Source organism: Acanthisitta chloris, unplaced genomic scaffold (genome assembly GCF_000695815.1).
Source record: "Acanthisitta chloris isolate BGI_N310 unplaced genomic scaffold, ASM69581v1 scaffold5699, whole genome shotgun sequence".
NCBI lineage: Eukaryota > Metazoa > Chordata > Aves > Passeriformes > Acanthisittidae > Acanthisitta > Acanthisitta chloris.
The window spans coordinates 19,286-32,398 of NW_008693031.1; the positions used below are offsets into that span (position 1 = coordinate 19,286).

Here is a 13,113-nt window from a genome sequence, read left to right on the forward strand (position 1 = left end):
ATTGCAGATGGAGAGCTTGACTCCAAGGAGAATGCCAAAGGGATCGAGTGGAAAACAGCACTGCAGTCAGCTCCAATCAAGGAAGCTCAAGACATGACATGCTTGGGGGAAGGGGATCAAAATTAGTCTGATGAGAACTCACTTAAGGGAAACCTGTCTGGGGTTGTGATAACCTCACTGGTGGACTGTTCTCCTGGGAGCTTAATGTGTTTTTTTTCTATCCATTGCACCTAATCACACTCTTCCCTGTTATCTTCTCATAGCATTTTCATAGTTAGACCATCAGCCTGGTCTAGTGGAAGGTGTCCCTGCCCATGGCAAGGGGTAGGAACTAGATGAGCTCTAAGGCCCCTTCCACCCCACACCATCCTGTGGTTCTGTGGTTCTATGCCTCTCGTTTCAGGGTGCATTACCCAGCACATGAGATGCTAAGAGCTCGGCTCTTTGCTGTATTGTTTCAGCCATAGGAAAAGTGTGTTACAACAGTTCAGGCTTGTGACTTTGGGAGAAAGCAAAGGGAAAGTCTATGTAAAGGTGAATTTTCCAGAAGCAGGACTGAATTAGAAAAAGAGAGCGAGGAAACCAGCAATTAGGCGGCTACTCCAGCCCTAGAGGGCAGCACAAAATAATAAATAAAAAGCTGAACTCCCAGGCAATTTGAAATCATCTTCTGCCTGACAAAACACCCCTTTGCAACGGGATTTCTTCCTAGCAGATCCAGTAGATTCAGGATGATGTCCGTGCAGCCAAAAATTCAGCAGCTCACCTGAAAATGCCTTTACATAGATCGCTAATTCCTACTTCATGCCGTGAAAACCCATCGGGTGTGTTGCAGCCAACACTGAATCCCTGTCCTGCCAGCAGATTGCTGTGGGACCACTGCAAGGAGAAATAGTTATTTCTTCCAGCACAAATTTCCAAATTCTGGGCTTTATATTTATCAGCCATGAATTTGAAATCCTCCAGCACTGTTTCCCTAAAGATGCAGAGACAGATTTCAGTGCAGGAGGCTGCAACCAGCCCCGGGGAATGTAATTCACAGACACACAGCCCCAAAGTAAACACCCTGCCGTGCCCCACGCATGCAGCCAAACAATGGCACCAGTGATAAGTCACTTATTCCCCCGAGCAAACCCACAGCCTGATCCTGACAGTTCCTCTGGCAAAAATCCCCGTTTCTCAACGCCTGCCCCAAGGAAAGGCTTCAGGATGTCGCACAGTAGCTGACTCCGTCCGGAGCACAGCGGTGGCTAGGACCCAGCAAGAGCCCAGAGAGGAAGAAAAGCAACGTAATTTAAAGCAGACTCTGTCCCAAATACGGTTATTTCCCTGAAAATGCCTTTGCTCTGAAATTAGGAGTGAACCTCTTGGTGTCCTGAATGGGTGAACAGGAAGCTGAAGAAGAATTCCATCGGTACCAGGACTGAGTCGGGTTTGAAGCTCTGGATATGCTTTTTAAAGAGATGATAAGCTGTGTTTGGGGATGCAGGAAACCTTTCAAACAAGGTAAATGGGAAATAGTCACTCTTTGTAACCCTGAAGGCTCTAACTTAGCTGCAGACTTGTGTGGAAAAGGAACAGATCCAGGGGAGTTTGGTTTGTGTTCTGTGTGTTCTCTTGTATTTAACTTTACTTGGCACAGGAAAATGTCTCTGTTAACTGTCTAAGCAGTAACAAAAATTACCTTGGGGAAATTTGGGAAGTGCTGCAATTTGTTAGCTGCAAGCAATATCTATGAAGTAGTTTCAGGGTTAATATTGTAGTAGAGATAGAGGCATGTGGGAACTGGGAAACCTGGGATTAAATCCCGATTTTTCCATGGTTTCAGATGTGTCCTGGGGCAAATCATTGCCTTTCTCTGGCTTTGCCCTTCCACTAGTGAAATGAACATGCTGACGTGGTTTGGGTACCACGCTTTTTCTAGAAGCTAAATTATTTGACCCACTTAATAAGACTCCTGAAACCACCTGTACTTTCCATCTGGGACTGGGGCTGGGAGGTTTTGAAGTACCATGATGGAAAGCTGTGACATTGAAAAGGGTTCAGAGCTCAATCCTGTTCTGAGGTATGCTGGGATTTCTGGCACAGCTGCCAGTGGGAGCAAAACTGGGACTGAGCATGAAGCTGCTTCAACTCTGGGAAAGCCTCAGAGCAATAAAAGCTCCTTTAGGTTGAGTTGCTACTACTGCTGCTCCCAAGCTGCTTTTGTAAGGTGAGGTTAGCGACACCAGTGCCAGCAGGCAGGGTTTGGTGTCAGTGGAGTCCCCCCTGCCACCTGAAACATGGAAGTCCTGTGAACCCTGAGCCCTGCACTGGGAGAGGGTGTGGAGTGTGCTGAAACCTGCCCAGAGGGTAGAGAGGAGTGGGACACAGTGCTGTATCACACTAGGTGTTGCTGAGGAGGGTCTGGGAGTGGGACACAGTGCTGTGTCACACTAGGTGTTGCTGAGGAGGGTCTAAAAGTTGTCCAAAGAATAGCTAAGCAGGAAAAGCTCCTCAGCTGGACAGCTAAACTGAAAACCACCCTGGGAAGGGAATCTCTATGAGCAAGGAGTTTGGACTGTACCATGGCAGGTCAGGAGAGAATTAGCTTCAAGTTGTGCCAGGGGAGGTTTGGATTGGATATTAGGGAAAATTTCTTCACCACAAGGGTTTTCCAGTCCTGGCACAGGCTGCCCAGGACAGTGGTGGAGTCACCATCCCTGGAAGGATTAAAAAAAATGTGTAGATGTGACACCTGGGGACATGGGTTAGTGATGTCCTAAGCAGTGTTGGGGGAACAGTTGGAGTCGATGATCTTTGAGGGCTTTTCCAACCTAAATGATGCTATGAGGAGTGGCATACCCTCCTCTGGACAGAGTCCATGTGGTCTTATGTTGGCAGAGACCACCATGTCCTTGTGCTTCAGGATGTGACAGGGCCTTAGAAACACCTTGAAGGACACCATCCTTGCTTACCACAGATCTGCCTTACACAGCCAAGCCATTAAATCACATTTTGTTTGTGTTTTAATACCTCAGTTTTCCAGTTGCTTAATAAATTTAGAGTTTAGGAAGTTTTGAAGTACGTTAAGACCGTGAAATGTATCAGGTTTATTATTTAAGAAACAGAGGGACAGTGTTTTTGCACTGACAGTGTGACAAGAGAAGACACTGCAGAGCACATGGACCACACTGTCCATCAGGGTAGTGCCCTGCTGTGGGTAATATCCTCAGCTTAATTCATTGGATCTAAACAGAAAGCATTTCTGTTTGAGGGCTCTGAGTAAAGCCTTGTAATCATCAGTATGTTTGTAATTTATCTCCATTCCAGCAAACTAATACTCTCAGGAAAAACTAATTTTCTCCTCCTTAGAGGAGACACCAGCTCCTCTAAGAATGGGACTGAGAAACAGACAGGGATAACTGAGACATTAGAGATGGTGACACAAGCAATTCCTCCTTCCATAGGGTGATTTTGGCATATTTTGCAAACATTAATTAAAAGGTTGAGAATTAACATCCTTGGTCTGGTTTTAGAAGGGAGGAACACAATTCTGTTACTGTTGCTGAGACCCAAAGACAAACCCCAAGTTCTTTCACCTCAGGGTCTCAGATCAACATCCATCACTGGTTGGTTTTGGAAAATGGAAGGAATGTGCAATCTGAAAACAGTAGTTGTGATCTAATGTTCCACAGTTTCTCTATTCCTAGTAAACAACTCTGTTCTCTACTTGGGAAGGGATGGGCAGGTTCCCATCATGAGCCTGTTGGCGTTGCTGTTCAGACACTGCCATTGCTGCAAGGGAGTATGGGAATGATCCCATCTCTTTTTTTGCTCGTCTCCTGAGTCACTGTGGGTGGAAGCCACAACAGTACATTGATGCTGGATTTCGGTGGCTCATGTGCATGAGATTGGTGTCCATTTGGAGCTCACCAGATCCAGGCTTGCACCAGGAAAGACTTAAGAGTGGTGCTAGCTAAGCACTGGTGCATGGCTTCCAGTTGTGGCCAGTCTGTGCCTCACTGGCTCTGAATATAGGCAAGACCAGCTCAGATGTGCCTGCAAGAAGCCATATAAAACCAGGCAGATTTGGCATGTTGGCAGCAGGGTCTGCCATGAAGAAGTGATATCCTGAGGTCACATCAGAGATGACCACAGGCAGAAACCTCATTTAGTGTCTGTTCAGAAACAAGCTGCTTGAAGGAGGAATGCTTTCCCTTGGATTTGATTGTGATTTTTTGTCATTGCCCAGTCGCAGGACTCCCAATGCTCCTTTTGCCATTATTTCTCTGCTCTTTTATGGAATGATTTCCAAACAGTTAAACTCTTATGAATCCTTTGTTTCACACAAATACATTCCATTTTATATCTCTTTCTTTGTAAGGCATCTGTCCTTGTCCATGGCAGGGGGTTTGGACTGATGATCTTTAAAGGTCTCTTCCAACCTAAACATATGATTCTATGATCTCCTTTGAAATGTATTTAAAAGCCTGCCTGGGATGTATAAGCTGAAAAAGTAACATTTGGAACAAGAAGTTCTCAGTCCATTCTTTAAGCTGTTTGCATTAATTCTATAAAGATGAATGCATAAAACTCTTTGACACTCTGGGATGAGAGGAGTAGAAAATGTTGTGCATGGGAATGGAAACTGTTGCCAGTGCTGCTTGTTTCTGAGTGGCACCAATTCACTTTGCTCAGGACTTGGCAACCCAAAACTTCAGCTCAGTTCAAAGCACCTGAGATGGATCTAAGGGAAGTGTCAAGGTAACTTGGTAAGTTGTCTTTCTCCATGGAGCCAGACACACTGCCCAGCATGAGCGTCTGGACTTCACTGGGTGACCTGGGTATCATGTAGGTAGCAGCTGAAATCACACTGGGGAAAACCCATGAAATACCTTGGACCTTCTTCCAAAGTCCTCATTATAAATCTCTTTTCCCACCAGGCTGAAAGGGAAGCAAAGCTACACTTTGGTAGGTCATTAGTGCTGTATACTCAGAGATGGGTTAATTTATAGTACTGTTTGTGTCCTTCTCCCTGTTAGATGATGATCTGGTCCCACCTTTTGCATATGTTGACCACTGTGTCCCATTAGATATCTAACCACAAGTACTTTTACCTGCAGAACCATGAACCTGTACATCATCTTCTTCCTGGCAGTGGTGAACGGAGGAACCTCTAACTCTCAGCCCACAGAGGGGAAACCCTGTGAAATGGTAAGGTTGTCTCCCTGCTTAGGCCCCTTGAGATCCTGAATGAGGTTGGGGCCCCTTTGTTATAGGTACTGCACAAACAGTTAGAGTCTCTGAGAAGGGAAACACCCAGGACCAGGTCCTCTGTGGTGGCAGAAGTTGGATCTTCAGGGTTAGGGCATGCTTAGCATTCTGGCTATGCCCTTATTATGATGACAGCACATAAAAAGGGGGAAGAAGGGTCATTATCTCCATTTTTTTTAAAGGAGGAGCTGGTTAAAAGAAATTTGACCTGATTTCCCCAAGACTCTACAGGGATTCTGTGGCTGAGTCAAAGAACCTAGACCTAACATCAACTCCTTTACATCAGTTGTCCTTTTTGCTTTAAATAAAACATCTTCTGTGAAATACATCTATACCAGCCCTTTTGTAATAACAGGGTGACCTCCTCTGCCCTGACATAGCAGTGCTGCCAGGGAAGTTGTACCTGACTTCTGCTGGAGGCAAGAGAAGTGACACAACCTCTGACTCCAGTACAAAATTTGCTCCTTGAATTTTTGCAAGGACCTGGTACAACAAATGTTATTCACAGCTGAACTTTTTCCCTTCCCTCTCCAACTGCTTCTGACTGTACCAGGCTGTTTAAAAATACTTTTTTTTTTTACCCTGAACATTGAAGCTGTTCAGCACAAATCCTCAAGAATTTCCAAAATAGGGAAAAAATAATTTGCTTGCTGTACACATCTCCCTTATGGGACTCATTCCATTCCTGCCCACCCTGCCATATTGCTGCACTTCCTGAATTCCAGAGAAATTAAGACCTAGTATATATAAAAAGATCTTGGGAAGGTGACTGGGCAGCTCAGTTCATTGGCTGGAGAGGAAAGACTGATGAAGCCACTGTATACATGACAACTTGGGTCCCATGTATCATAGTGACAGGAAGGCTGTATGAGACATGCAATAATACAAGCAGATCCATCCTGTCCCATTTCTTGATGGGTCACAGACCAGGCTGATTGCTCAGAAGTAAACACATGCTTGTTTCCACTACTCCACTGTAAACTGCTTTCATCAAGCCAACAATGCAACTAGGCTGGGGTAAAATCAGCCCTGACAGAAAACACGCTGCAGTCAGGGCTGGGATGCTCCTCTGGTATAAATCAGCAGCTCAGTGTTGCTAATGTCGATGCTGATTGTCTTCCTTCACTGGGCACTTGGTGAAAAATCCAAACACAGCTTAAAGAAAGAAGGAGCTGAGAGTCCTGCATTATTCTTTTTCCTCACAGCCTCTCTGTTTTCCATGGTACTTCCCCTGTGGTGACACCTTCAGAATAGCAGAGGGAAACTTTCATCCCAAATCTTGTGGAAGAGGCATGAGTCAGAAACCTGTGCCCCTCTGTGATTCACCACTGGTGCTTCTGTCATCAAACTAAAGTCTCATAAAAGAAGCTTTAGGAAGTAAGGAAGTCCCTAGAGACCTCTGAGATTCTGGTAGGACTGGGAGTGAGCTGCACTGATTATACAAGTCATGGCACTTTGACCTGTTTGTGAGACAACAATGCACAGCTTAAATGTCAGGAGGCTCTTCCTAACTCATGTTGCTTTCCAAGGATAGGCAAGGCTTCAACTAGATCATGTTTTACCTCCCAAAGAGAGATGATTCTGTGAATCTGTGTTAATTGGCAAAGGAGGAGCTTTCAAATAATTTATGGAAGGGAAAGGATTGTAGGAAATTGTATCTTACAGTTCTGGTGTCCCAACATATGGACATGGAACTGTTGGACTAAGTCCAGAGGAGGCCACAATGCTGATAAGAGGACTGGAGCACCTTCCCTATGAGGACAGGCTGAGAAAGTTGGGGCTGTTCAGCCTGGAGAAGAGAAGGTTGTGTGGAGACCTCATAGAACCTTCCAGGATCTGAAAGGGGCCTGCAATGAAGCTGGAGAAGGACTCTGTATTAAGAACTGTGGGGATAGGACAAGGAGTAATACATATATATTGAAAGAGGGAAATTTAGATTAGGTATTAGGAAGAAGTTTTTTCCCGTGAGGGTGGTGAGACACTGGCACAGGTTGCCCAGGGAGGCTGTGGATGCCCCAAGTCTGGCAGTGTTCAAGGTTGGATGGGGCCTTGAGCAACCTGCTCTGGTGGGAGGTGTCTCAGCCCATGGCAGGGAGTTGGGACTGGATGATCTCTAAGGTTCATTCCAACCCCTTAACTATGATACTATGAAACCATCTTACCTTGCATTGAGGTCATGCAAGGACATGTGCATAACCTGTTATCACAGGTCAGATGTTGTGTGGTACCTGGGCAAACTGCTAAGGTTTGGTCATGTAGCTGAGTACCTGGGCAGCTCTTCTAAGAATGATCATGGACACTATTCAAGCGCAGGTCATGGCCAAGTGGCTCTATCCCAAATTCTTCCTTTCAAATGTTTATGAGTTGATAAAGGAGAACATGAGTGGAGCCTTGGATCTAACTTCTTTGTTGTAGGGCTCTAACTAAAGTGGGTGACAGCTTCCACCTAGTGCTGAGCAATGTAGAACTGGATTCAGAATCCAAATTATGCTCAGTTTTTGTGCTGTTGGGTCATTTTTTCACCAGCACCTGAATGGGACCAGACACTGAAGTGACCAAGAGCTCCTCACCCTGCAATATTTATGACAAGGGTCTTGAAATAAACTGATGGCAGCTCTGGCAGACATGATTAAGCCAGAACATGTGACTGACAAAAACCTATTTTCCAGTCTCAGGCTGCCAACCTACTGGGCTAAGCAGTGAGAGGAAGGGAGATACACCAAACAGATGCAGTTTGCTGCATTCCACTGAGATGTACTTCATCTTGTCGTCCTGCTGCTGCTGAGAATGAAATTCCTGCAGTTTGAACCTCAGGGGAGAAAAGATGGTACAGGAGAGACTAGATAAGGAATTTAGTGAGGATCAACGTAGTCAGTGAAAAGGAAAGGAAGTTTAAAAAGAAAAATGTGAGGGGAAATATAGGAACAAATGGCAGACAGTGAGAGGTATACGTCCTCCTATCACTGAGGTCCTCTTATAACTAGGAGGGTTCTGTGGATGCAGATTAAAGACCATGTATCCTGCAAGATACATGGTGAACTTGGTCTGACCTCCCCCCCATCAACCCCAGTGAACACCAGCCTGTTGGCATTGACAAGAGCTGGATAAGGACTGTGCTAAGAGGTGCCCAGAGGGACTGGAGGGTGCTCAGCTGTTGCTGAGATCTGGCTCCAGGTGTGGGAAGAAACCTGACATCTGCCTTAGGCTGCAAAGCAGTTGCTGCTTTTTCTCTCTGGCTTTTTCTATCCTTCTGGCTTCTTCCTCTTCCACAAACCAAATAAGAAGAGGCTCCGTTATTTGTGCCTCAGAGCTAAGCCCAACTCTGGGCATATTTTAACTCAAAATGAGCAAGTCTAAGGTGACTTTGCAGGAAAGAAATAATATCAGGGAGAAGACAGAAAATTCCCATTTTTTTCCAAATTTTTTTTTAGCTAGGGGAGATTTCAGTGAGTGGGAGGGAAAAAAAGAGAAAGGGTTCAGGTTTTAATAGTCAATTTACTTAGGATCTTTGGGAAAGATGTATTGTAGGAAGGACTGTGGAGCAGCTTGTGTATATCTAGAGTTTGGACGAGGACTTGCACTTCTCTGGCACATTTTTGTGTGGTCTCCAAAACCTGGATGATGCAAAAGAGATTCACAAAACGCTGACCAGTGCTTCACTTCTCCTAAAGAGAACTGTCACTTCATTCACCTCGAAGTTCATATGAAACAGATGGGGTTTAATGTTTTTGACTTTTAATGTTTTTTTAATGTTTGAAAAGCTTTGCGTCATGGAATCTGGATTCTGCTTCTCTTCAGAAGTGAAGATTCAACAGATCTCTCTCTCTTTCTTTCTTTCTTTTCTTTCTTTTCTTTTTTCTTTCCTTCTTTCTTTCCTTCTTGCCTTCTTTCTTTCTTTCCTTCTTTCTTCCTTTCTCCCTTCCTTTCTTCCTTTCTTTTTCTTCCTTTCCTTTCTGATCTTTCTACAAACAGTACATAACACAGACACCCAAATACGTCAATAACAAGAGTTTTCCTCCAGTAAACTGAATGCTGCCTAAGCCTTTCACATTCCACTTCCTCCTGCTACTGTATGTTCTCCTTAATAACAAAACAGAGTGTGACATTTATGCAAGGATGGTCGTGTTCATGTTTTCAATGTTGCTTATGAACACACACTCCAATTTTTTCTCTGGACACAGACACACTCCTAGCTGCAATTAAACAGAGATGTATCTAGAAGATTTGACTTTGCCACTTGGGGTTTTCTCTACCCTGCTGCTGAGAATTGGCCTGAAAAGGCATGGACCTCACTGCACATCACAGCTTTTGCCCTCTCAAGAGCTGGCTTGACATCATTTGTCTTTTCCATATTGTACCACAGGTATCTTGTGCGAGTGGTTTCGTAAGACGTATTGCCCATGCAAGTAGAAGGGAACTGTTGCCTTAGGAAAAGGATAAATGTAGATGGTAAAAGCAGGAAAAGTTTGGAGATTGGCATCAGAAATGTTTCAGTTGTTGAATGACCCATTGCTTAACCAACCATGGCTAAAGGAAGGCATCAACAAATATTTGAGGGTGTGACTATGAAGGAGAGTCAGGTTTTGTGCTATAGGATTCTTATATGTTTTCACACCTCCTTGCTTTGGGACACATGCTGCCAACAGACTGAAGCTCTTCTAAGTACTGCTTACTATTGTAGGTAGAGTTTGCAAATCTAATACAGTGATGAAAGTGGGAAAATTCAAGTAACATTGGCACAAAAAAGAGGAAATGGTGCTTGATTGCAATGGAAAAAGGGCAAAACTCCTTAACTTGGGACTATTAAAATGAGTCTGGGAGAAAGGTACAAATAGGAGAACATTTAGTAGATATCATGTGCAGATAAAACTCTGTTGTTCTAAGTCAGAAATGTGTTTAGAATGAAATGAGTGCTGTTAACTGCAAAGAAGCTAATTAGGATTAGCAATTGGGATTGTTGCTCTTGCTGTGAATGCTCAGAAAAAGTGGTGTGATAAGTGTTTCAGCAGTAGGATCTGCCTGAATGCTGAATGTTATTTTTCTTGTATTTAACGCAAAAATGTTTTCCATTCTTCATGTGACAACTCCTTTTCTCTCTTTTTCTGGCAGACAAACTCACAGGCATTTTGCCACAACAAAGACCTCTACCAAATCCCTCATGACCTCCATCCGAATGTAAACAAAATAGATCTGTCTGGAAATCTGATTCAAAGACTCCCTGAAACGTCGTTATCATTCTACACTTCCCTCCAGTGCCTGGATTTAAGCTCTAATCAGATTAGCTTCATCACTCCTGGTGTCTTCGCACACATGACAAGTTTGTTGGAAATAAATTTAGCCAACAATCACTTACATGAACTTGCTCAAAATGGGGCAGAAGGGATTGGACTTTTACCCAAGGTGGAAGTACTGGACTTGTCCCACAACAGTCTGTACAATGGGATGGCTGAGTATTTCATTAAAGAAGCTCCAGCACTGCGATATCTGTCCTTGGCAGACAACAGTATTATAATGATATCACACAAGATGTTTCAGGGATCTCCCCGTCTTGTGGAGGTAGATCTTCAGAGCAATATCATAATGGAAATAGAAGAAGGTGCATTTGAGACTCTAGTGAACCTTTCCAAACTCAATCTCTCCATGAATTCAATTACTTGCATCTCTGATTTCAACCTCAGGCAGCTGGAGATACTTGACCTTAGCAGGAACAGCATTGAGACCTTCCACACCACAAAGTCAGATGATGAATACAGTTTAAGATGTTTGGATCTGAGTGAAAACAAACTGCTTCATTTCCCAGTGTTTCCTCAGGTAAATAATCTGGTAACTCTGAATTTATCGAAGAATTTAATCCAGCTCACTGCTGAATCCCCTCATAATAAAATGGACTACATGGAAAATGAATGGCTGGATGCTTCTTTCCAGCTTCTTGATCAGAAGCAAAATAGAAACAAAAGTTCTCTTTATTTAGCCCAACTTGTATATTTAGACTTAAGTTATAATGAAATCAAATCCATTCCAGATGATTTCTTTGAATCAATGTTGTCCCTTCACACCCTTAATCTCAGTAAAAACTGTCTTCAGGCATTTGCAGTAAGTTATGACAGTGCATTGATCTCCTTGACTGTCCTGGACTTGAGCCACAATGCTTTACAGAACCTTCTCCTTGATGCTGGTGTGTTGTCAAATTTGAAGGAGCTCTACATTCAAAACAACCATCTCCAAACCTTGCAGTTCGACATCTTCTCAAGACTTCCTAGCCTCAGGCTGCTTAATCTGCAGAGTAATAACATCAGCCTTTGCAGCATGTACTCAGGATTAGCTAAGCAAAGACTTGCTGGGGAGGAAAGTGGTTGCATATCATTTGTTGATTCTCCTACTCTTCAGTACTTGTACCTAGCTGACAACATGCTGAACATTCTCCCCGCATACACCTTCTACAAGACTTCTCTGATTGTCTTGGATCTCTCCATGAACCCTGGACTGAAAATAGAACCTAAAGCATTATCAGGCCTGGAAGAGTCTCTGGAATATTTGTATTTACATGGCAATAGCCTGATAGATTTAAATATTGACTTGCCTTGTTTTAGTCACCTTAAGCATTTAAACCTCTCTGAAAATCAGCTGAACTGGCTGCCTAAGTGGGGTAGTGACTCTCCACTGGAAGTTCTGGACCTACGGAACAATAGGTTCAGTACATTACAGAACAGCAATATTTTAGCATTAGAAAACTCTCTTAAAAACTTATATCTCACTGGGAACCCACTCAACTGCTGTGGAAACATCTGGCTCTCCTCAATGATCCAGAACAAAAATGTCCAGATCCCCAACGTGGAGTATTTAACGTGCCGATACACTCAGAACTTTGGGTACCAGGAAGAAGTGCACATTGGTAACATTAGACCAGAAGACTGTGAAAAAGAGGATCTGAAGAAAATCAACTTCCTTATTATATTAACATTTGTGTTGGTTTTATCTGTGATCATCATTGGTGTGGGGTCATTTTTCTGCTTCCGTAGGCAAAAGTTTAGTCATCAGTTTAAAGCATAGGAACACAAAATGCCTTGAAAACTGAAGAAATCAGGTGCTACACTGACAGTGTGTAGAAATGAAGGGTACAATTCTCACCTTTGATTTTTAGCTGTGGATTTGAAGGTGCTTTTGAAGTGCCCCTGTATTTCATCACTGGGTTGCAGGAACTGGGAGGAGAATTTGCCACATTTATCAGGTCCACAGTTCAACTCAAAGAGGAGCAATTTACCCCTCCTGTGCAATACCTATTTAACTGGGTTTAATGTGAAGAAATTCAGCTCTGGGGTGAATGCTTTTAAAAAGAATAATCTTGGAGAATGAATTTCAACCAGCTAACATTGGACTGAAAGGTTTATATTTCTAAGGAAAACTGTTGGGAACTCACTTCATACAGTTGCATTTCAGTGCAGAAGAATAATATATCTATTTTTAAAGGTCATGGGAGGTTAGACTGCAAAAAGGTGTTTTAAAGTGTGAAACAATACACAGGAAAGCTATTCCTGGGCCATGATTCAGATCAGATGTTCACTGTCTCTCCCTGAAAAGATATTATGGTCTAGAGGATGGGCTACAAGAAGCTGTGTAGGTCCTCATTCTGTGAGGGGTTTAACATGGCTAACCTGTTGTGTTGCTAAAAGTTGACAATGGCATATGTCATGTCCCATATTCTGACAAAAAATTCACCCCTTTGAAGTGAACTAGAAGCTCACCAACAGCCTGACCTGCTACCAGGCTTCAATGGCTTTGAAAGGAACTATATCAGGTTTTCTGTAAGTACCAGGAGTTGTACATTAATGCACATGAGAGAAATAGAGCTCAAACTGA

At 43.5% G+C, this 13,113-nt stretch overlaps 1 protein-coding gene across 1 annotated transcript; it reads left to right on the forward strand.

Annotated features, from left to right (window-relative positions):
* Nucleotides 1-1,215: 1,215 nt before the first annotated feature.
* On the forward strand, nucleotides 1,216-12,306 carry LRRC32 (leucine rich repeat containing 32). Its single transcript, XM_009082910.1, has 3 exons — nucleotides 1,216-1,506; nucleotides 5,106-5,196; nucleotides 10,366-12,306. Exons 1-3 carry the CDS (start codon nucleotides 1,484-1,486, stop codon nucleotides 12,304-12,306), a joined length of 2,055 nt encoding a protein of 684 aa, XP_009081158.1. The 5' UTR covers nucleotides 1,216-1,483.
* Nucleotides 12,307-13,113: the final 807 nt, after the last annotated feature.